The sequence below is a fragment of the Triturus cristatus genome, chromosome 4_2 (assembly GCF_964204655.1).
Source record: "Triturus cristatus chromosome 4_2, aTriCri1.1, whole genome shotgun sequence".
Taxonomy (NCBI): Eukaryota; Metazoa; Chordata; class Amphibia; order Caudata; family Salamandridae; genus Triturus; species Triturus cristatus.
In genome coordinates this window covers 290,864,082-290,888,941 of record NC_140586.1, presented here as the reverse complement: position 1 = coordinate 290,888,941, position 24,860 = coordinate 290,864,082, and the positions used below count along the sequence as shown (strand labels likewise).

The following is a 24,860-nucleotide window of genomic DNA, read 5'->3' as shown; positions in this document are numbered from 1 at the left end:
TCGCGGCCTCCTTGCGCGTGCTGGTGGCGGCGGACCTGTCTCCGCTACGGGGTAAATGGGAAGTGGACCTGGACCGTCCCCTGACCGACAAGGAATGGAGGGATACGCTCCGGGGGCCTACACGGATCCCCAGGAATCTGCGGTTTCGCCAAATCCAGTACTTCATACTACACAGAGCATATCTCACTCCCGACTCCATTAATCGCTATTTCCACCGGGCGGACGCTGAATGCCCACGCTGCAGGGCTCTGGATGCTGGACTAGTACACATGTTATGGAGCTGCCCAGTGCTCGACTCATACTGGCGTACGGTGCATGGAGCGCTACGTACTTGCGCCGGTCCGCTGGCGCAGCGAAATTGGCCCGCCTGTCTGTTGCACTTGTTTCGTAGGACTCCCCCCACGAAGGTTGCCTGTCGCTTCCTCGATCTGGGCCTGATTGTGGCGAAGCGGTTAATTACCAAGCGCTGGAAGGCGCCTGAACCCCCTCGGGTGCAGGCGTGGCGTAGTTCCTTGCTGGTGTGGGCGGGGGCGGAGGGCACAGCTCTCCTGCGGGAGGAAACGCTAGGCCTCAGACTCACACCCATAGCGAGTCAATGGGACGTACACGTGCAGGTCCTGATGCGGCTGGATGGGGATGCCCTGACACTCTGTGGGACACATACTGCGGTGCCACTTCCTGGTGGGGAGGGGAATGGAGGCGCGCCTGGGAGATCCACTCCGGGGACTGACGGGGAGGTCCCAATCGAACCTGGGGGATGTGCGGACACTGACATTTGCCTCCCATAGTATGACCTGTCGCGGGGGATGGGGGGGCCGGGGTTTGGGGGGGGGTGGACCGGGGGGGGTATCCTGAGGGTCGTATGGTCTAAGATCGAACCTGCTGCTGTTGTCTCTGATGGACTGCTGTTGTTTAATCTATCTTCTGTGTTCTAAGTTTGGCTGTTACATGAATCTGTTCAACTGCGGGCGGTGGCCCTGATACTTATTTGATTGCATCAATCCACGCCTCGTAGTGGCGCTGGATCTGGCGGATCACCACGTTCACAATTAGCGGATACTCCTCTGAGTACCGGACTCATTGCCTGTGGGCTATTACATTCATGATGTATGTTATGTCTATATCAACAAATGCCAATAAACAGATTTCATAATAACCATCAAGAGGCTGCTACCTTGCCAATCTGAGATATTAAAGCAAAGAAGGCGTTAATGAGGAGGCCAAGATAACATATCAAAAGGACAGGTTACTGCATCGGGCCCAGTTCAGAATGCCAAACATTGGACATTGAGGCAAGTCAAAACATTGATTCCTACGATTATTGATGAAGTTACACAAACTTGGCAGGACTTCCCAAAGCCTCATAACCATTCTTCTAACAGTGCTGAAATCCTCATTTCAAGAATCCTTTGAGATGGTCCTCCTTTTAGGTATTGTGGGTTAAAGCTTAAGTACCTTTATGACAGACTTGTGGAGGCTCTATTGTGGCTCGATGGTGTCCAAACTGTCATCAATTAAATGGAAAAAAACAAAGAACAAAACCAGCGAGTGTAAGCCAATCTACAATAAGTCTTGGACTGTGGTCTAACACTTCACTTCTACAAATGTGCAGTCATGACTGACAGCATCAAAATCTACGTCTATGTCTTCTCACATCGTGGGATGAAGATAGACCCACAAAAAGGGAAAGATATCCAAGAAGCCTAACCCCTAACAAAATGCAACAGAGGTCAGCAGCTTCCTTGTCTTGGCAAATGACTGTGGTTGGTTCATTCTGAAGGTAACTTTGCTAACAGAACCTTTACGACGACTAACTAAAGCCCAAAGCCCATGGCTATGGAGAGACACCCGTCAATAAGCATTCCATTGATGGAGCAGGTAAAACAAGATTTTGTATACCTCCTCTAATTTGCATGAAATTAATTACGTAATCATTCTAAAAATTTGTTTACATAACATGTTTGCAGTGTAAATGGTACTAATCAATATTTGCACTTTGATAAACATAAATACACGTGGGACTAAGTTGCTAATTGCATGGCAAAATTAAATAATTAACAATGGTACGTAAACTAACCTTAGATTGTGTTGCAATAGTAAAATTATATGGTTTATTTTGCTTCGTGATTGTATTGTGGCTTAAAGTTATCGTATGGTAAGTATTATCGCTTTAAATGTTGCTGCAGCTAGGAAAATACTAATATATATTGAGATTAGTGTGGATTTGAACATTAGAACCTTCAATTCTACATATTAATTGCTGCTATGTCTATTCTCGCTTAGGCCGCAGTACTCAAGATGGCGTTCTCTGAAGCAGATGCCACCCTGTGCGCGCGATGATTTCTGCGCATGCCCAGATGGTTCTTGAGATCACAAGGTGAAATGAACTCCTGACATCGTGTTCCCTGCCAACGTCGATGTGTTGGGGACTTGAACGCAAGCCAGTAGATGACCGTATGAGAACCACGGAAGAGACAAATAATGAACCTGTCAATAGGACCCTTTCACCTTGAAAAGATACATTTGCTGGTCCCCACATGGGAATCGGAAGAACCATTACAAATTGTGAACTCTTGTGCCAAGTCACTATGCAGAACCAGTTTACATTGGGAAGAGTGCAATGAACTATTGATAACCCCAAACTGTCCAATCAGAACATTTGGTCTGCCCCTAAAGTTGCCATATTTTGTATGAAGTAAGGCAAGGAAAGGTATAATAACCCCTCATCCTTCATTACAGAGGCGCGCTTTTTGGGATATAGTTTTTGCAGTTGCTGTATTGGCCATTGCGATTGCTGGTTGTTTTGGGTTAATCTTAGAAGGAAAGTTCTTGTTGGGTGGTTGATCTTTTTATTTTTTTACCTTTCTATTTTTCATTAATTTCTGTGCTGCCAGTCTGGGTGTGGAATTTATCCATGCTGCGGATTGATGGATGGACATTGCTGAATTTCTGAACCTTATATATTCAGTGTTATTGCGTTATATTCTGTATTTTTGCCTGACGGTTTGATCCCTTGGTGAGGGTCAGACTGCCTGTCCGAGGGTGTCCTTACTTAAGAATGCGGATAACTCCCTTCTTGACCTGAAGCTATTTGTCGCCTGATCATTGGTAAAACATTTACTGTATTTTTTCCTAAATTCATGCTTAAATGAGATTTCTAAATGTATAATTACTCTTTAATAAATCTAAATTTCAAAATATGAGCTGTAGTATATAAATGTAAGATTAAAGGGATTGATTAATGATTTAGATAAACAAAATTGAAATAACAAGAAATGAGTTTGTGGTTCTTAAATTAATCACTGAAGATATCAAATGTCTTTCTAGACTTTAATTGTGTTTTAGCTGGTTCTAATTCACCATCAACCAGTCCAACTAGTTGGTCCATCGACCAAACAGTGGAGTGCCTTGATGATAAAATCAGGATTCTGAAGAGTGTATAGAAAATGTATATAGAAAATAGTAGAAAATTAGTCCTGAAAGGTAATAAGGTACCCACGTTATCCAGCAGCCCCTTCTCCTGTATACAGATTCGAGTGAGAATGTGTGTATGAGAAGTGTGTTGGTGTTATGGGCCTCACCAATGAATGAATGTATGAATGAACCTTTGTGAATAAGAATCTGTGACATAAGGAGAATATGTAAATGTTGTCCTTCGCGCTGGATCACCATCAAGCGAAAAGGCAATGGTTCAAGTTCCAGTCATGAAGTATTTCAACCCTACTCTAAAGACAGAACTCACCATTGGCACCTGCTCAGTGGGCCTAGAGGCCATACTGCCACAAGAACTAGAGAAAGATGAAGGGGTACCAATAGTTTTGCAAACAGGGCTCTGACAGACGTGAAAACCAGCTGCTCACAAATTCAGAGGGAAACTTTAGCAATTAAGTGTGGCGGCACCCATTTTCATCTATACTTGTATAGTCACGGCTTCCACATGGTTACAGACCCCAAACCCTTTGTGCACCTTTTTGTCAAATCATACTTTGATTGGCTACTCAGAATTGAGAAGTGAGTGTTAGAGCTACAATGGTACTGGTTTATACCATCCAGGATGTTACAACCTGGCAGACTACATATTAAGGTACCACCTAAAGCCATCTGCCAACCCTCACACCCGCAGGATGGGCAGATGAAAAAAATCACTTTGTAGCTCATACAGCATGCCCAAAAGCTCTGTCATTTGTGAAGTTCACTAATGTCACAACACACGGTGAGTGCCTTCACCTTGCATTGGAGGCAGTCAGAATTAACTCATGGAAAACCTTGCTGGCCAATGCTATAATCAGAGGCCATGCCAGTCATAGACCACTCTGGAGAATAAGGATGTTAAACTCAACAAATAAGGGGCTAGTGCTCCAAGGAAGCAGATTAGTAATCTCTGAATTACTCAAAGACAAAGCTACAGCATTTGCACACCAAGGACTGTAGTGAAAACGAAAGGCGTGGAATGATGACCAGAACACCAGCTTGGAAAACTTGTCCAACAATTCTCACCTATCCCAGGCCACAGGCAGCAGTGAGCATCTGTTCCCGAGAATCACTGAAGAAGTATGCACAACACCGTGGACTCATCTCTGCACCAACTTCTGCCATCTCCTTGACAGGCAACAATGTCATCATGGATGCCTGCTCAAGCTACCCAGTGCCTGAAATTGTGGAGCCAATAGTGTCTGACCACATCTACCTCATTGCTGGAAATGGGATCCCCATGGCAATAAAGAGACGGGCAGTGGTCCACCACTTTAAGGTTCAGGGTTCAAGTTGTATCTCCAATAACTAGGAATAATGCACAAAACAAAACCTCACCCGCTGGTCCCAAGCAAAAGTAGAGTTTCATACAGACACTACACATTGGAGTGTTGCAAAACTACTAGAACATTGAGTGGACAAGCCACAACTTCCTGTGGATGTATTGGACAACTCCACACTTCAGCATTCAGTGCACACCTGCAATCTTTCTTTTTGGGGTACCTACAGGTGACACCATCCCAGTAGAACCATGCTGAGCTTTACAACCCTCAGACCAACAACTTGACCAATCCAGGCAAGTTAAGAATAGCACCTATGCCAGTTAAAGAAGGAGAGCAATGCACCACTCATTCAAAACTGGAGATCAAATTCTGATGCGAGATGGACACCTGGGGGGAAGCTAAGGACCCCCTTTGAGAGTAGTTCCAGCACGGTCACTGTAGTAAGACCATGGTGACAAGAGGCAGGATATGGTCACTCGAAATGTGACCATGTTCCATTACCTAAATGGGCCTCATCTGGGACGATACCAACTGGAAACAGCCACTCAAATATGAATGAAGAACTGCTTGGGTAGGAAGACCCTCTCAACCTGAGGCAGGGGCAAGGTCCATTGCCGTCTCCAAACATTACTCAGCAGATCCAACCTGCAATCAAGAACCCTCCACACCGATAACCAATGCAAAAAGTATACTGAGAGGAATACAGGCACGAATTGAGAAGTAACCTGCAACCATCTTGGAGACTCGGAGTCTACCTGCTGTAGTATGGACAAGTGGGCAAGGATCATTCAGTGAACAACCCATTGCATTCATCTGAGATGGGGCAGGATGTAATGTGCCCCTCTGCACCTATGTGAGTGTGATGACATGTAGCCTGCTAAAATGTGTGGCCACAGGGATAAATAAATAGGATATGGTGTGCTTGAGCCGAGTCCTGACCACAACGACAGCCTGTGAGGTCTGTTCTTGTGAGGAACTTCTAACACTGTCATCAAGCCTCCTATACCTGTTGTGAATAATACAACACTTCCCTCTATCTCTATCACTGACCTGTTAGAGTACTCAGAAAGGATTTATTTCCCCACCAGACTAAGGGCCAGATGTCAAAAGCTTTTTCGACATCACAAATTGCCCAATTCGCAAAATTGTGCTGTTTGTGACAGCAAAAAAAGCTTATTTAAGTACACAACACGAATTGCAATTCTGTAAATTGTTACCGAATCACAATTTGCATTTGTGATTTGATATTTGGAAGGGATTTGTTTAGTGCGTCCCTTCCAAATACCAAGGGCCATATGTTCAAAGCATTTTTGCCCCGGTCGGGCTGCTTCCGACCGCATAAAGGCTTGTACAAATATTCCAAGCACAACTTGCAATGCTAACACGGTACCGAATCGCAGTTTTTGTTTGTGACTCAGTATTTTGAAACCCGTGTCTTTGGCATCCCTTCCAAATACTAAATCAGAATCGGATGTATTAATGTTTTGCGACCGAATTCTGGTTGCAAAATATTAATAATTTACCTACTCCTTAAAGGAGGTGGTAACCCATTCAGAAACGGGAAGGCGTCCCAATGAGACCCCTTTCCCTTTGAGAATGGAAACAAATATTTTTCAAGATCAGGCAATGTTTTTCATGGACCACTACCTACTCTTAAAAATTGAAACTTCAAAGTATAATTTTTTCTTTCTAAGCGCATCCCATTTTCCTTTTAGGAAAAAGGGCTACATTTAAAAAAGAAAACAGTTTGCTTTATTAAATAACAATCACAGACATGGGGGTTTGCTGACCTCTGCAGGCCACCATACCTGTGATATCTGCGACTCCTAATGGATTGCTAATTGTGATCTACATCAATAAAATTCACGAGGTAGGTCAATTTACTAACCCATTAGGAAGCACTATTTTATTTATATTTATTTTGTGCGTTAGGAAATTGCAATCCTTAAATTGTGTACATCTGGCCCCAATTTGCAGTAGTGCTACTACACTGTGCCACTGGAACCAAGCTATACCCAAATGATGAACCATAAAAGGGGCGAAACCAGTCTTGGGTTACTTGATTTCAAGTTCAGGGAGTACTTGGCTTGGCAGATGGGGCTTGACTGTTCCTACTGTAGCGGGGTCAAATCTGATTTGCTTATGATTGTGTCCAAACTCAGGTGGCATATTGTATAATAGAACAATGGACTAGGATGCAGCCCTGAGTAATTACTAATGACTGACATTAATTGAAGCATTCCATCCATCACGTTTTCGTATACTTCAGTGGTACTAGACTGGTATGCACAGATGTGGGTCCCATGCACATGGTGCCCCTGGAAAACAGTGAGCAACTGATGAGCTCTAATAAGAGAATAACTAGTCTTGGGTTGCTTGTGTTCCGGTTCAGAGAGGACCTGGCCTGGCTGATGGGGCTGGACTGTTCCTACTGAAGCAGGATCAAGACTGATTTGCATATGGCTGGGTCCAAACTGAGGTGGCATCATGTGCAATATAACGATGGACTAGGGGGGGACACTAAGTAATAATCAGTGGCTGAGATTAACTCAAGCATTCCGTCCATCGCTTTTTTTGTATACTTCAGTGCAACACCCAAATTGGGACGGGTAAGCCCAGATGTGGGTCCCATGCACAATGTGCCACTGGAACCAAGCTATACCAGACTGTTGAGCCCTAATAGGGGTGAAAACGGCCTTAGGTTGCCGGTGTTCTGTTTCAGTGAGGACTCTGCCTTGCAGTTCAGACTGGACTGTTTCCTACTGCAGCAGGGTCAATGCTGGTTTCCATATGGCTGGATCCAATGCATGGTTTGCAAAATAACAAATGTGGGCTCTGAGTAATTCCCTGTGGCTGGGATTAATTCAAACATTCAGTCCATCACTTATTTTGCATACTTTAGTGTGACACCATTAGGGATGCAGCAGTTGGTTGCAAGGCGATCCATTTGAACTTATCGATGTTTGTGTCAAATGCTTTTACAAGGTTGAAGACTCAGAACGAATGCCTGTCCCTCATCTGGATGTGGCACAAAGATTGTCATGAAGGTCTGTGGCGGAGGTCTTAGTCCCATGGTGAGGTCTGAACCCAGACTGAAACTGATTCAGGAGTTCATTCTGATGATCCATGTGCGCAGAAAGCTGGGTACTCGCCTTTAACAAGTACTTTAACCAGGGCACAAGTCCGGGGTACCCACGGATGGAGGCGTCCACCCACTATTTTCACAGGGTGTATGCCATCCACACTGCCAAGAAGTTGGGCCCTACTGAAAAATGCTGAACTGGTTCTGGTGTCATTTTCCATACCGGGACATGTTCAGAGGTGCCTGCACATTGTATGCTTTCCTTTCCAAGCAGCAACAGGCAGACAGCAAGGGGGCTGGGCCCAAAACAAAGGCCAAAGTTAAGGGACCATCAGGTCTCCTTTTGCTGGAGTGTCCTGCCCGGGAGGTATCTGGATCCTCACACTAAGATGCAAATGCAATGGATGGGAAACAAAGGCACACAGCTTGTTATTACTTTATTACCTCACAACTACTTAAAAGTGGCATGGTTTTGACTTTAAGTTCCTGTAAATAAGAGACATCCATGCACTATAAGACTGTCAGATGCGTTGGTCTGTTCCAGTATTTGCACAAATAACACTTTAAATATCATTTTTTTTCTTTTAAACAGATTTTATCTGTCAAATAGCACATATAGAGCAGAGCTCTGTACCCCAGACCTTTTGCATAAGAAACGTACATCATTCTGACTTTGACTGTTTACATGAGCAAAGCAAGGAAAAATGGAGAGCAATACAAGTGAATACCCAACAGAATAACCATAACTCCATGAACCCCCCCCATCGCACTAACGTCCACTCCAGAGCAGCACATTAAAAGCAAAGGCATCGTCTGCGAAAAGCATGGTCTGTCATCACACAAGAGACTATGGGGCAGATTTATAAGCCCCTTGCGCCACTTTTGCGTCACTTTTAACATGGGAAAAATGACGCAAAAGTGGCGCAAGGGGCTTGTAAATCTGCCCATATGTCCTGTACCAACAAAGTAGAAAGTTAAGCCGGGTCGAGGGGCCCCGCCATCAAAACGGGCTCCAACTCCAAGCCACGGTAGTCCGCCCATCGCTTCCAGATTTTAAAGTGTTTAAGCGGGTGCCCTCTTGCCGTGAAGATGGGAATCTCCAAACCCATGCAGAAGTCCAGGCCGTTCTTCCATGCGGACACTGAGGGTGCCAACGGTGCCTTCCAAGCCCTGGCAATATCTCTTTTAGCCAAACTGAACCCTATCAGCATAAGATGGCATTTGTATATGTTGCCCCCCACCCCGTTCATAACATGTAGGAGTACCAGCTTCGGCGAGCATGAAAGGTCCCAACCCAACACTTCAGAGAGGCAGGCCATAACTCCCCTCCAAAATTGCGCCAAAGCAGAGCAGTGCCAGACTGTATGCAGCAGAGTACCCTCCTCCTGCTCAAATCTGAGACACACAGGGAAAGCCACCAGACCTACCCTCCACAGCCTAACCCTAGTGAAGTATACCCGATGAAGGTACTTGAACTGGATAAGGCGTAGACTTATGGCTATGGCAGCCCCCCGGGGGTAGGCCAGGGCCTCCGTCCAGTCCTCCTCTTCCAGCGGGCCCAGATCACACTCCCAGGCCTCCCTAAGGTTCTGCATCGTGGGGGAGCTATGAGGAACCAGGGACTGGTACATTTTTGAGATCTTGTGGTCTTGGATATCTCCCATGAACACCTTTGCCTCAATCGGGCTGAACTCGACCAATGACTCTAAGCCCTCCAAACTAGGGGAAATAGCGTGCCTGAACTGAAGATATCTGTAGAATTGGGTTTTTGGCATATGGAAATCCTTCTGTAGATTTTGAAAGGACTTCAGGAACGGCCCCCGCATTAAGGGCCATATGTAGATAGCTAAATACCGGTCGTAACGGACGAAAATCGGTAATTTTCCCGTTACCGACCGGTATTTAGCCCTTTCCAATGTAGGAGGCAGGTTTGAAGGATTCGGTAATTTACCGAATCGGTATGTTAAGAAATCGGTAAAATACCGATTCGGTAAATTACCGATTCCTCAAATCCTATGTAGGGAGAACTCAAGTGAGTGCTTTTTTGTTTCAAGGATTCGTTATTTACCACCAACTACAGGTTGGTGGTAAATACTGAATACCTGTTAAAAAGCACTTTTGTGCTTTTCTAGATATGCCATGTGGCAGACATACATGCCCTTGGGGCATGTATGTGCACCACATGTGCACACATGCACGATTCAGGGGTGCAACAGGGTGTCCATGTGACACCCTGCCACCCTTGAATCTGCTCCCCCTATTACCGAATCGGTATTAGTCAATGGCTTCCCATTCATTCCTATGGGCCTCCAGGCCCATAGGAATGAATAGGAAGGTATTCCTTATTACCGATTCGGTTAATACCGAATCAGTAATACCGAATATTACCAAATCGGTAAAATTTACCGATTTTTTTACCTACATTATATTTACCGATTCATAAATACCGAATCGGTAAAATTCGGTATTTAAGAATCGGTAAATATAATTTACCTACATATGGCCCCAAGTCACCCAGAGTAGAGATACCAATACTGTCCCAACCACGAAACCCAGGTAAAGAAGCCAATTATGCCAGAGAGGAGTCTCCCGTGTCAACTTATTCCACCAGCCAATCCTCCGTAGAGCCTGCCGCCAGATTTGGAATATAACCTTCGTGACAGACGGCAAGGAGTTGCGCAGCGGTGCAGAATATAGTATAGTGTGTAAAGAAAAATCCCCCATGCACCTCCGTTCGACAGCGTATGCAGGGTCAGCTCTGTCCCCATACCACCATTCATTGAGGACTAGCAGGTATGAGGCCATGTAGTACGATAAGATATCAGAGGTCACCAGCCCCCCACAGTATGTAGATTGAAAACAAGTCCGAAGGGCAACTCTCTCTACTCCACCAGCCCACAGAAACTGTCACAGGGCCGCATTGACCTGTCGGAACAATCTGGGAGGGATCAGATATGGGTGATTTTGCATATGATAGAGTAGGCGTGGGAGCAAGACCATCTTGAAGATGGCCGACCTGCCAAATATAGACAAAGGCATATGGGACCACGTCTTAAGATCCTCCTGCACACTGTCCCATACTGGAGGTAGTTTTCTATCCCAAGATGTGGTAGGCGAGTCTGACAAAAACACCCCCAAATATTTCATCCCCCCAGAAACTACCTGAATGGAGGATGCCCAGGAGCCGAGACCCACCACATCCCCGAGAACCCAGAGAGTGAACTTTCGAGGGTTCATGTACAAGCCAGAGGTCTCTCCGAAAATCTGCATGATGCGAAGCAAACTCGGTCCCGTCCTATCGAAATTGCTGAGGAAGAATAGCACATCGTTGGCGTACAGAGCAATACGATCCGACAGTCCATGTGCCCATTCAAAACCCGTCACTTGAGCGTCGATCCGCACAGAGGCAGCTAAGGGTTCCATAGCTAGAGCAAACGGGTATGGAGACAATGGGCAACCTTGCCTGGTGCCTCGTCCAATGGAAAACGTGGAGGAGATAGATAGAACCCGCCACGCACACAGACGCGGTGAGGTCGGTATAGAGCATTGTCAGATAGGACAGGAAGCGAGATCCAATGTTCAGCCTACGTAGGAGCGGGAATAGATATACCCAACTAAGGAAGTTAAATGCCCTATCCATATCTGCCAGTAACAACACTGCTCGTTCTCCTAACCCCTGAACAATTGCAAGAGCAACATGTTCACGACGAATATTGTGACGAGTTGCCCGCTGGGGCATAAACCCAGCCTGATCGGGATGGACTAGGGAAGTAATATGAGACCGAAGGCGGTTGGCCAACGCCTTAGCCAGAATCTTGTCCTCCACGTTCAGGAGAGAGATAGGGCGGTATGACGCGTGTTGATCGGGAGGTCTACCAGGCTTGTGGAACACCACCACTTCTGCGTGTCTCCAATCTCGAGGCAGGCAGCCCCGTTCCCTGGCCTCCTCCACCACCCTATGGTAATGGGGCCCTACCTGCAAAAAATATTGTTTAAAAAATTCACATGGAAAGCCATTTGGCCCTGGGGCCTTTCCCGTATGCATGTGAACGGAATGTGGATTACCCGAGTATGAGGTGCCACGCTGCTGCGCTACTTATTTACCTATTGATTGCTACCCGGACAGCATTTTCACTATTTTTATGTAGAATTCTGTTTTTATGTGAATGCTTAACATGTGATTGGAACAGTTTTTAGAATATTGCGGAAAGGAACCTTACCACTTTGCTACTGCTTTTCCTGATTTCACTTTCTGGGGGTCTTAATTTGTTTTACATGGTACTTTGGGGGTTTTTGAGGGTTTTTTGCCCCTTCCCCGTTCCACCACGGCTTGCCGATTGATGTGGAGGAAAGTGGGTATTTGATTTTTTTGGCTCCTCCATGGTACTTCCTGTTCAGGGACTCGGGCAGCGCTCTAGTCTTTTCCCAGTCCCAGCTACTTAAACACCGTGCTGGGCCGGACTCGCAACGGAATGTGGATTACCAGAGTATGAGGTGCCACGCTGCTGCGCTACTTATTTACCTATTGATTGCTACCCGGACAGCATTTTAACTATTTTTATGTAGAATTCTGTTTTTATGTGAATGCTTAACATGTTGTGATTGGAACAGTTTTTAGAATATTGCGGAAAGGAACCTTACCTCTTTGCTGCTGCTTTTCCTGATTTCACTTTCTGGGGGTCTTAATTTGTTTTACCTGGTACTTGGGTTTTTTTTTTAGGGTTTTTTGCCCCTTCCCCGTTCCACCACGGCTTGCCGATTGATGTGGAGGGAAGTGGGTATTTGATTTTTTTGGCTCCTCCATGGTACTTCCGGTTCAGGGACTCGGGCGGCGCGCTAGTCTTTTCCCGGTCCCAGCTACTTAAACACCATGATGACCCGGACGCGCGCAGCCGGCGCGCCAAAGGCAAGCCCATCTGCGCCCGTCCACGCTAATTCGGCGCCCTGCGCTGGAAACCCTGGCCACCATTTGCCCCTCTATGGTAATACTCGTGTTTATTCTAGGGAGTCGCTCCTAGAGTGTTGATTCCAAGTGCAGGGCCATTGTAGTCTGATGGACCTAGAGAACTTAGGGGGCGGTCTGAGCTTTAAATGTGCGCACTGTGAGGCTTCCTTTCTTCTGGGTACTGCTCTACATCCCATTGAGGATGATTGTGAGCATAAATCCCTGCCTCTGACTCACTTTCTTCTAGGATATTTACGCCAGATCCCTTATTAAACACTCCAGTGAATTTCACGACTTTGTGTCCCTTTGAAAAACCGATTGGGTTTTCATTACTGAAACCTGGGCAAGAGATTGCTCTGGTCCTGACCTAGTGGAGGCTATTCCCGGTGGATATTTGCTTGACAGGCTTGATAGAGAGGGGAAGGTGGGCGGGGGTCTAGGGGTAATGTATAAAGACATTTACTCCTGCTCCACCAAAGTCCTCTCCTCTCCCTCAGACACCTATCAGGCCTTATATTTCTCTTTGAAAATTCTTCCCACTCAATGTTTTTTAGGTGTGGTTACTTAGCGGCCTCCTGGACCTAGGGTCTCTTTTGCTCAGAGTTTCAGCAGCCTAATAGAGTCTATTATAGCAAGCTCAAAGGTCACGTTTCTGGATGATTTTAATTTTCATCTGGAGAAAATTCTGTGTCCTGAAACGCAGGCCTTGTTGGAAGTCATGGACTCCTGTGGGTTTCCTCAGCTGGTGAAGAGTCCGACACACACAGCGGGACACACCCTGGATGGGATTTTTTCGAATGACCCGAGGATAAGCGTCCTGGATTCTATTCCCCTCTCTTGGTCTGATCACTTTGCTATTCCTTTTACCCTCGAGAATGTAGGTCCCCACCAGGACCCCAAGTTTATGAATAGGGTGGAGCTGAAAAGAAATCTCAGAGGGGTTAGTAAGGAGGATCTGCCTATCAAACTTAGCAATTATAGCTGCCCCCCTTATGCGGATGTTAATACAGTCTATGACGACTTTACCAGCTGGCTAATGTTAGCCCTGGACTCACTTGCCCCTCTTAAAAAGCACTATGTGGCAAGGAAGCGCACTTCTGCCCCATGGTTCTCTGAGGGGTTGAGAAAGCTTAGACAGGTTTGTCGGCAGCAGGAAAGAAAGTGGCGCATGGACCCGACTATTGTTGAAAGGGTGCTGCACAAACTTAGGCTAAAGGAATACAAGGAAGCCATCAATAAGGAAAAGGTCTCTTACTACACCAAGATGGTGCAATCTTTTAGATCCCCTAGGGAACTTTTTACTATGGTCAATTCCCTCCTAGCTCCCTCAACCACTGCTTTAACTGAGGTCTCCCAGGACTTTTGCGCTAAAATGGCAGTCTATTTCAGAGTTAACTTAACATTATTATTGATCCCTGAGGTTTATTGGGCACACAAAGACCTCTCCAGCAGGTTCCTTAACCCTATAAGATATTTTAAAATGCAGATTCTCCAACCAGTTAAGCAGAACAGTTTTACTGCCACTTTTTTCCTTGTCTCCGATTTCTTTGTGGCAGAGTTTATAAAAAGAAAATGTATAAGTTGAGGCCCAGATTTTTGCGTCAAGGTTGTGTCACTTTTTTAGCTGCTCGACGACATTATAAAACCCCAATTCAATAAAGGTATGATGCATTCTCGGCCCAAGATTTAATTACATTGTGTAACTCTCCTGTTAATGAATTTATTTGCCATAACTTGTTTAAGTTTTTAAAAAGCTTTCTGAAGCTGTTTTAAGTTATAAGCACAACTGAAGATTTTATCTCATCTTATTTTTTTCGAATGTTGTATGGGTAGGTGGTAGAATATTACTATTGTAACCATCTTATAGTGAGTCTAAAAAGCAAAACTTTTTTATCTAATTATTTTTATGAGTATTAATAATAATTTTAATTCTTTATTTGTTGATCTCAGTTGAGGTCTGGATCAAATAAAAATTTACTGATTTACTGATAATTTACTGATTTAGCACAACCCCTACGCAAAATCTAATATGTTAAATCTCGTACTGCTCTCAGATGAACGCATTGTAGACCTACTAAACATTTGTGTGAGGTGTTATGATCTGATGTAACTTCTTGTTATGTCAATTACTGCGAGGTCGTGAGTTGTGATGCCACTTCCTGTGATGTCACGCGCCATGATGTTACTTGCATGCTGCCTAACTTGGTTGCTCCCCACATGTCTTTTTTCAGGACTTGTGCCCTGACTTTAACCAACCAGGAGTGGACATTTATAGGATGACACTGGTGAGCTCATACGGTCCTTATTAGGCTTCTTTTTGATAAACAAGTTTTTATTGTTTTCTTGTGCAACAAAAAACAGTGAGCCTTTCAGATCAACCTTATACATTAATCCCATCTGGGAATCAATCCCCTTCCCCGCCCCCCCACCCCCGAACCACCCCCCCCTTTCGCCCCACCCCACCCTACCAATCACAATACATTCCCTAACCATTTCCCCCAAACCCTGCGATACTTTTTGTGGCAGCCCCGAGCCTGGTAAAGAGTCCGCTCCTGCGCCGCACACCAGTCCACCCCCGCGCTCCACCTGGTCAGACTAGGCGGCTGCGGCTGTTTCCATGCTGCCGCAATGTCCCTTTTTGCCACCATTAACGCAGTCATGAGAAACACTTTTTCGGCGCGTGTGCCATCCAGGCCATCAGTGATACCCAGTAGGATGTGTTTGGGGTCGTGCGGTACCTCCCACCCCAGGACCTCCATCAAGTCAGTCTCTATACCACGCCAATACCCCTCCAGTTCCGGGCAGGACCATACCATATGGAGGAAGTCAGCCGGGTCAAAGCTACAGCGAGGGCAAGCTGCGTCGGTGGAGAGGCCCGCGCGGCGCAGGCGCGCTGGTGTAAGGTAGGCCGTGTGCAGGTAGTAGATTTGAATGAGCCTAAGTTTGGCGGAGGCCGTCACTAGCCTGGGAGCCATAAGGGCTTCCCGCCAATCGATCTCGTCCAGAGGACCCACCCATTCCTCCCAGCGCTCCTTCAGACTCTCCTGGGGCACAGGGGTATTGTTAACAAGGGAACGATATATTCTGGATATGCCTCCCCTTCCTAGGTTACCCATCAGGACCTGCGCCTCCGGGGGGCTATGGTCCGGCAGCCGGATGTCAAGCGGGGTGTGGGCCCTTATGGCGTGTCTCAATTGAAGGTACCTATAGAATTGGGATGGGTGGAGAGAAAAACGCGCCTGCAGTTCCGAGTACGAGCACATGCGCGCCCCCCGCCATACATCTCCCAACTGGGAGATGCCGAGCAAGTCCCACGGGTCAAAACCCTCCAACCCCGCAACCTCCCGTAACCATGTCCCATGCCAGAGAGGGGTGGCGCGCGTCAGCTTCCCGGTCCACCCGGTGTGGCGGAGTGCTGCCCGCCAAGCCAGGAAGACCGCCTTGGTGATATCGGGGCAGGAGGTGGGAATCGGGGCGCCGTACATGCGGTCCTGAACACTGGGGAGACCCAAGGCCTCCAGTTCCACCCTGTAGGCCGGATCGGACCATCCCCCCCCAAACCAGTCATGAATGACCAGAAGCCGGGTGGCCAGATAGTAAAGGTAGAGGTTGGTCATGCCCAGCCCCCCATCAAAGGTGGGGATGCGGCAGATCGGCAAGGCCAACCGTGGCCTCTTCCCACCCCAGAGGAACCTGGTGGCCATCCCGTCCAACTCACGAAACCACGACCTCGGAAAGGACACCGGAGTGTTCTGCAAAATATACAGAAACCGGGGGAGGATCATCATTTTGTAGAGCGCCACTCTCCCCAGCGGGTTCAGCGGGAGAGAATGCCACCGAGTAAGGTCCGCCTTGGCTCTCTTGACCAAAGGGGCCACGTTGAGCGCCCAGCTCAATTCCGGGAGGAGGGAGACCCCGATGCCCAGATACTTGAAGGACAGCCGGCGGAGGGGAATCGTGGTCTGCCAGTCGAAGCATTCCCGGGAGGGGTGAAGGGGTACGAGGACCGACTTGTGCGAATTGAGGCGGAGGCCAGAGGCGCGGGCGAAGCGGCCCAAGATATGGAGAGCTCGAGGGCCCGAACGCGCTGGGTCGCCAAGGTACAGCAGAACGTCGTCCGCATAAAGGGCGATCTTGTCCGCCTCAAGGCCCGGCCATTCCCATCCCCGAATGAGAGGGTCCGCTCTGATTAGGGCAGCAAGGGGCTCCATTGCGAGCGCAAAAAGAAGGGGTGAGAGTGGGCACCCCTGCCGCGTGCCCCGACCTATCGGGAACGCTCTCGACAGCGCCCCGTTAACCAACACTCTAGCGCGAGGGCGCGCGTACAGAACCTGCACCATCCCAACAAACTTGGGACCGAAGCCCATATGGGCTAATACGTCGAACAGGTAGGGCCATCCCACCGAATCGAAGGCTTTCTCGAAGTCGGCGAGCAAGAGAGTGAGGTAGGGAGATATGCGATGGCGGTGTGCCAGAGCTACGTGGAGGCGGCGGAGGCAGTGGCGGGTGCCCCGATCCGGCATAAAGCCGCATTGATCCGGGTGCACCAGGCACGACAGGAGGGGCCGCAGGCGCTGGGCCAGAACCGCCGCATACAGTTTGATATCGGTATTGATCAGAGAGATCGGCCGGTAGGCCGACCTGTCCCTGGGCGGTGGAGTGGACTTAGGCAGGACCACAATCGTGGCGACGTCGGCCTCCGGCGGGAAGGAACCTCTTTCAATCGCCTCCGCATATAGGGCACCCAGCCGCGGAACCAAGTGTTCCTTGTAAGTGGCATAAAATTCCTGTGGGAACCCGTCCGGACCCGGTGTTTTCCCGGCGGAGGTGCGCCCTATCGCGTCTCCGATCTCTTCAGGAGAGATGGGAACCTCCAGACTCTCCCAATCACTGGGCCGCAGCCGGGGAAGGCGTAAATTACCAGCGGTGAGCAATGACGCCAAAGGCAGATCCGAAGCTCTTGCCCGGTAGAGTTGTGAATAGTACTGAGCGAAAGCGTCTGCTATAGCCACGGACGAGGACTGAAGCGTGCCCCCCGAGTCGGTCACCGCCGGGATGATGCGCGATGCCCTGGGATAAGTGACCAGTCGGTGCAGGAGCGCCCCATTTTTGTCGCCCCAGCCATATACCCGCGCCACCGAGGATTGCCAGAGAAGTTTAGCCGCGTCAAGCGACCGCTGACGAATCTCCTCGCGTAGGAGCCGTAGCTGCCGGGCCTCGGCCGGATCCCCGGAGTCAGAAACCGATTGTTCCAGACGCAGTGCCTGAGCCTCGCAGGCCGTGAGCCGCTGCAGCTGTGTCTGGCGATGTTTCACCACCTGCGCCTTGGCAACCCCCCGAACCGTGGCCTTACAGGCCTCCCAGAGGGTGCCCGCCGAGGAGACCGATCCGTCATTATCGCCAAAATAGAGGGCCAGCGCGGATCCCACCTCCTTACGGAGCGTTTTGTCCTGCAGGAACCATGCATTGAAGCGCCACATTTGGCGAGCCCCGTGAGGCGGGGGGCCCAAGCCCAATAAAAGCGGTGAATGATCGGATATCCCCCGGGGAAGGATACGGACGTCTTGGATACCCGGGCAGTCGGCCGGGGGGACAAAGATCGCGTCGATACGTGCCTGAGAGTGGTGGGCGGCTGAGGTGTGTGTGTATTGTCGCGCGTGTGGGTGCCAGAGCCGCCACGCGTCGCAGAGTCCCTGAGCTTCCGCCCACCCGGCCAGCTGCCTCGCCCGTGCCGTGCGGGAGTCCGAGACCGGGCCCGAAGAGTCGAGGTGTGGGGCCGAAACGGCATTGAAATCCCCTCCAATGACAACAGTGCCGGGCGGAAAAGTCGCGAGCCAGGACGCAGCCAGAGCCAAGGCCGAGGACAGCCCCATGGGCGGCACATAGAGTGACAAGAGGCTGAGAGGTCGGCCTTCAAGCGTGCCGGTAACCGCAACCCCCCTCCCCTGGGAGTCGTGGACCACCCGGGCCAACACGAAGGGAAAGGAACGGCGCAGGAGGACCGCAACCCCACGCGACCCGCGCGAGAACCCGGAGTGCCACACCCGGTCGTATCCGAAGCGCGCCAGAAAGGGGCAGTTCTCACCAAGGAGGTGGGTTTCCTGAAGCAGGATCACGTCAGCGCCCACGCGCTGGGCGTATTTGAGAGCGACAGTGCGCTTAAGTCGGTCCAGCAGGCCATTCACATTCCAGGACAGGATGCGCACCTGGGCTTTGGGAGCTAACTCAGCCATGGCAGCAGTGAGAAAGAAGCGCGCTGGGAAGGGGGCAGGCAGGGAGCGCCGGGGGGACACCCGGGGACCCGGGCGCCAGCGGGATGGGGCGCGGGGCGCGCAAGCCCCGGAGGGGCCGTTGGGCTCCACCAGGGGAAGTGGTCGGACGGTGGTTAAAGGTGAGCGGCAGTAGAGTGCACAGGAAGAGCGGGATGAAGGGATACGACGCCGGGCGCCGCGCAGCGCTGTATGAGAGGCTCAGCGAACAACAATGCAAACCTAAACAAAACAGTCTCATAAAGAGAGACCCCAAACAAACACCAAACCCCAACCCCCCACCCCCCACCCTACACTTCGAAACCAGAAGCATCTGTCGCCCGAACCAAACTAACAGTCACAAGACCCCAAGCTCGGGTGCTCGGGTATAAAGAGCGTAGTGGACCCCTCCTGAAGTACGGATGACATTGTTCTGACCTGGGCTGGTACTGGGAGGTATAATATGGTGGAGCCCCCCACCCCCGCCCTCGGGCAAGGCAGTCACCTTCCCCGCAGCTGCGAGAAACAAGGGGAAAGTCATATAGCGGGACTACGGGAAAGGTCCGATGAGTCAATGCGCGTGATGAGGGGGGTCGGAGACCCGGCTGGCCCAGGCGATGCTCGGCGGCGGGATCCCCCGGCCGCCCGGGAGGAGGCTTCGGAAGAGGCGGAAGAGTCTCTCATTGGTCTGCCAGAAGCGCTCGCTGACCGGACCTTGGCGATGGCGGCGCCCCGCCGCTGCCGGGAGCGTGTGCGCTTCCCGCGCCGCGGCCGCTGGGACCCAGCCACCACAGGGCACCCGGGGCCCGCAACGGACTGCCCCCCGTCCAGCTGTCGCAGGGGCCTCTCCTCGTTAAGCCATGTCCAGGCCGCCCTGGGGGTGTCGAAGAACAGCGTCTTACCCTGAAAGACAAGTCGGAGGCGGGCCGGGAACTGGAGCTGGTACTGAAGGCCCAGGGAGCGCAGCTTCTGCTTCACCTCCGTATATGAGCGGCGTTGCTCTTGGACCTCCCGGGTGTAATCCGGGAAAATCATAATGGTGTGGTTGTTATATGCCAGTTTGCCACTCACCCGAGCCTCCCGCAGAATGGCATCTCTGTCCCGGAAGTTAAGGATCCGAAGAATAAAGGGACGTGGGGGGGCCCCCACCGGAGGCTTGGACGCCAGCGATCGATGCGCCCTCTCCACCACGAACCAGGTAGACAAGCTGCCCGCCGGCATCCAGGATTTAAACCAGGCCTCTAGGAAGTCGTCGGCCCGGCCCGACTCGATCCCCTCCGGAAAGCCCACCAGGCGAAGGTTGTTGCGGCGGGCGCGATTTTCGGCATCCTCCGCCCGCCTGTGCAGTTCCTTGGAGTGGGTCGTGAGCTCCCGGACCTGGTCCTGCAATTGATGGATGTCGTCCTCCGTCGCGGAGATCCGCGATTCCGCCTCCGTGATGCGGGCCGTGGCGTTGCGGAGATCCTGCCGCAGAAGCGCGACGTCAACCTTCACCTCCCCAACCATCCCTTCCAGAGAGGTGCGAGATGCATCGATTGCGTGGAGGATGGTGGCCAGGTCGTTGTTGGGGGCGGGCGCTGCCCCCCCCGCTGGCCCCCGGGGGGTCGGGGGTCGCGTAGCGGTCAATCTTCGTTTGGTGGGATGCCGCCGGCTGCCTCGGGCCTTTTTCTTTGCCCATGGTGGGTCCTCACGGCTCAGCCCCCGAACCAGGGCCCCCAGGCTAGCTGCGACACACGGGCCACACCAGCGCCGCACACGGCCCCAGCCCGTCGGGGCAGTCCTGCAGCTCGGAGCTCCGCTATTCCCCAGCACGGGACCCACAGCTCGATCCTTCCCGGGGCGTAGATGTCGCAGGGCGCCCCTTTCCAGCCCTGACACAGCTCCGTGGGCGAGGGGGGGGTCCCCTCAGCAGCAGTGTCGAACAAATGGCACCAGGCGGAACAGTCCAGCGTAGCGTCCCCGTCGGGAGATCCAGGAAGGGCCAAGCTTCCCCCCCCGCCAGCAGCAAATCCCCACCTGGCAAGCAGAGCGGAGGGCAGGAGGGGCAGAGGAGGGCACACCGGCCCACAGGCCAAGGCGCTACGACGCGCAAGGAGGCGGGAATCACCAAGCCGGGCCCGGTCCCGGTCACTTAGGCTCTCAGCACCCGGGCCGGCCCGCCCGCCGATCGGGGCCGGGGTGGTCCGGGGAGGCGCGCAGAAGCCGTCGCCCCCCCCACCGACTCACCCGCAGCGCGCTCCAAGCCAAAGTTCGTCTCTGCGGGCGTCCTCCGCCTCAGTCCAGTCGCCAGCAGACGGCGGCCCACGTCACACGTGTGACGCCGCGGGCGCTCGTAGCAGGCGCTGCCGGCCGAAGAACCGGCCGAAAACGCGCCTCAGCAACGGTGCCGCTCTCAGGCGGCAGAACTCAGCCCCCAAGGCTCGGACACGGCCCAAAGTTGCAGCGAGGGTGGGGTTACAGCTCCGCAGCAGATATCAGGGGTCGGAGTGCGCCCAGGACAGCAGCAACAGGATCAGAACGGATGCGAGGGGTCAGGCATCGCAGAGCTCTACCTCGGCGCGGCCATCTTGGCTAGCGCCACCTCCCTTATTAGGCTTCTTAAGTAGTGAACTGAGGGAGTTCCCCAGACAGAAGTGAGACATACTCACATTTAGTGATGAGAAGGCTGACAAATGGTCGGCTGTTTAATGGCATTGGCATTGCAGACTTCAGAAAAGGGTCGTCGTTTAAAGAGGTTGCTTATGAGAGCCTTGTGTCACTTTTGCACCACGTAAGTGGTACATGCATGACGCAGAGCTCTGAATCCGATTTATGAAGCCATGCAAAGCAACCCTGCATGGCTTTGAGTGACCTCATACATCTTGAGTAAGGCGACCCAGCCCAAATCGCTGCATCACCTTACTCTGCACTCGGAAGGTGTTCCATGGGCATTGCAGTGGGTGTTTCCAAGCAACACCCATGGGTTTTACTGCTGCCCCAGATTTACAAAATCATGTAAACCTGGGGAAGCGCCGAATCCTTATGCCTTCCAAGGTGAGGCACAATGAGGAGAAATATCTTTATTTCACCTCGTTTTTTTTCCTCTTACTATGTGTGCTGCAGAAGCACACATAGGAAGAAAACACCTCTTAGGATTGTTTCTGTGCAGGAAGGTGCCCCTTCTTACACAAAAACAATCCTGCATGCAACGGAGGCACGCTGGGTGCACCCTGCTGCAAGGATGCCTACGTTGGTGCAAGGATGCCTACGTTGGGGCTAGGCTGCCTAAAAGGCAACAGCACAGGGAGAAAGGACTGGAATACATAAAGACGGTGCATTCCTGCCCTTTCACTTTGGCGCACTGCCCTACGCCAAAATCCCGTAAATGAAGACCTGGTGTGAGCTATGATTGGCTAAGGGTCCCAGTTTGGTTATGGAAGTGCATCATGGCATCATCATACGACCATAACTCTGTGAATTTATGGGAGCTAACTGGTATTTCTATTACGTTCTGGAGAGTATTCTGCTTCCATGTGATGCGCTCCCCCTACAACATCCCCCCCCCCCCCCCTCCGCAAGCAATGTCTGACAAATACAGCAAACACAACGTTCTTTAAGTGCTGTGGAATTAGTTTGTGACTTATTTCATGAGGCTATGGAACACTGCAGTGCACCTTGTGACGTCGCAGAAACATGTGTTGTTTTTGGCGTATCACAAAACGCCTTGCCATTCAGTGTGAGGTGCCAGGAAACGTTCTAATTTCATAGAAAAAACCGCGGTGTGTGAGCTTCCAGTTCACTATAGTGTGCCGTGTGAGTTAGCAGGACATGTTGGCTACTTCTCATGTTCAGATCACAACGACACATTTCAGCGTAGTAGGCACGGTACAAATAGGAGTACTGTGGAGTAGCGTAACTGGCCATGTTTACTTTGTTGAGTTACAATATACTATGGCGTGTCTTGTGAGAAAAAATACAATTTGGCACTTTATGGAGTCACGGAACACACTAGAGGACCGCGGGAGCTCACAGCGTACATTAGGGCACTTTGTGAAGGCACGCAGTTTTTTATTGTGTGATATCAGCAGACACATGTGCTTGTTTTTTTTGTTTTCACACAACACTTTGGCATCGTTTGTGTGAAAAACACTTTGCAGTGATATTTTGTATCCCATTTTGCATTGTACGTATTGTTTCTTCTTAAAGCGACGGGAGTTCCACGACCGCCGCGCCTATTCCTGTCAATGTTTGTGCTATAAACCTGCCTCAGAATGATACCGTGCAATCCGTGGGGGTTGGTGGGATTCTGTGCCGTGGGCGGTCATCTATGAGGAAGGACGCTTTTGCTCGAACGTCCAAAGCCCACCCATCCATGCCCCGCAACGTTGGACTTTAAACTGCGCATGAGAGCGCAGAGGCCTCCATTGGGTAAACATTGCGCGCTTTCTTTGCCTAACCTCTGCACGGCCGACCATCGCCCTTCGGCCTCCCCACCCCTTCGCTTCCACCTCAGGCTCCACCGGTGGGCACATCCAGAGGAGCCATTGAGCTGTTGCCCGTCGGACCCCGGGTCTGCTGTCTCCTCGCCTGACTTGCGAAACTGTCCTAACCTGAGAGCCCCCCCAGAAGGAACATTTGGCGGCAGCGCAAGGTGAGGTGCACGCGGGAGTAGGTGGGGGCGGTGTCAGTACGATATGTAGGACCACCCAATCCACACTGAAATTATTTCTGGGTATTGACTATCCTACAACTGGGAGTTGGGGGGCATAACTGCAGGGTTTCCCACATGCATGTGTGCTTAGCTGTTCTGGTCCGCAGTCTTTCTTTCCAGTGTGGAGTTCATAATCCTGGTTCTATAATGGGACTAGAAAGACTACAAGTCCCAGAATGCAAACAAAAACCAGAGCTGGAGCAGCTAGACATTTATGGACCTGGAAACCAGGCATGGGTGGGGAAGGGGGCGGGGTCCGAGGGAGTGACTGGAGGTTGGGATGGACCTGGACCTAAGATTAATGCTTTTACTGCAAATAATTTTCAGCTGTGAGTCTGCATTGTATTTAATGGGCTGGTAATGCGAGCTAGAGGTGAGAATGTTTTCCTAGGTGTGAGGTTCGCCGCCAAAAGAGAGACTGTTCGCCAAAGTGTGAAGCTCATGCCCAGTGAGTGACACTACTGCAATACCACAAGCTGTGAGACACTCACCGAAAGAGACTGCAGTGATGTCTCTTGCGAAGTTACCCTCAACAGGAAGACTGGCGTGCCAGGTTTGAAACTGATTCCCAGTGAGTGGGACTGTGCTCCAATGAGTGCGCACAACCAGTGAGTGGCACCAAGCTGCCGGGCATGAGACTCTTGCCCAATGGCTGAAAGACTGAGATGCTGTGTGCGAGAACTGCACCCACCTGGGGGCCAGATGTATTAAGCATTTTAATAGTCGCAAACACTCAGCTTGTGTTTGCAACACTTGAAATGTTTTTTTGTACTAATCCAGTTTTTAGGAGCCAGTATGATTTATCTGACTCCTAAAATGAGATTGCCACCCCATACCAAATCTGTATTGGAAGGGACCTATTGTCGAAGTCCCTTCCAATTATCGATTCAGTATGATAAATATCAGTGTATTGCGACTGAAATCCAGTTGCAAAACATTTAAACACTACAAACTGCCAAGTTGGAGTAGTAAGCCTTTTGCAAGAGAGACCCCTTCCCCTTTGTGACTGTAAAATAAAACTTGTTTGGGAGTAGCGGAACACTGCCAACTCTCAAAGATACTTTCCAAAAAAGAAAACTTCTCTTTTTAAATGAAGTCACACTTTCTTTAGGGAAAATGGACTGCATTAAAAAATGTTTAC

The 24,860-nt window shown here is 50.4% G+C and overlaps 1 protein-coding gene across 3 annotated transcripts in view; it reads left to right on the top strand.

The window, feature by feature from the left end:
- Positions 1-24,860, top strand: part of SERPINC1 (serpin family C member 1) — a 192,926-nt gene that overhangs the window by 93,477 nt on the left and 74,589 nt on the right. The window contains exon 1 of one of the 3 annotated variants that reach the window (XM_085601562.1): positions 23,297-23,659. The exons of the other annotated variants lie outside the window; for them this stretch is intronic. Coding sequence (XP_085457688.1) covers positions 23,412-23,659 — 248 coding nt within the window. The 5' untranslated portion in view covers positions 23,297-23,411. Of the gene's footprint in view, positions 1-23,296; positions 23,660-24,860 lie in introns of those variants that run through there. 3 annotated transcript variants of the gene reach the window in all.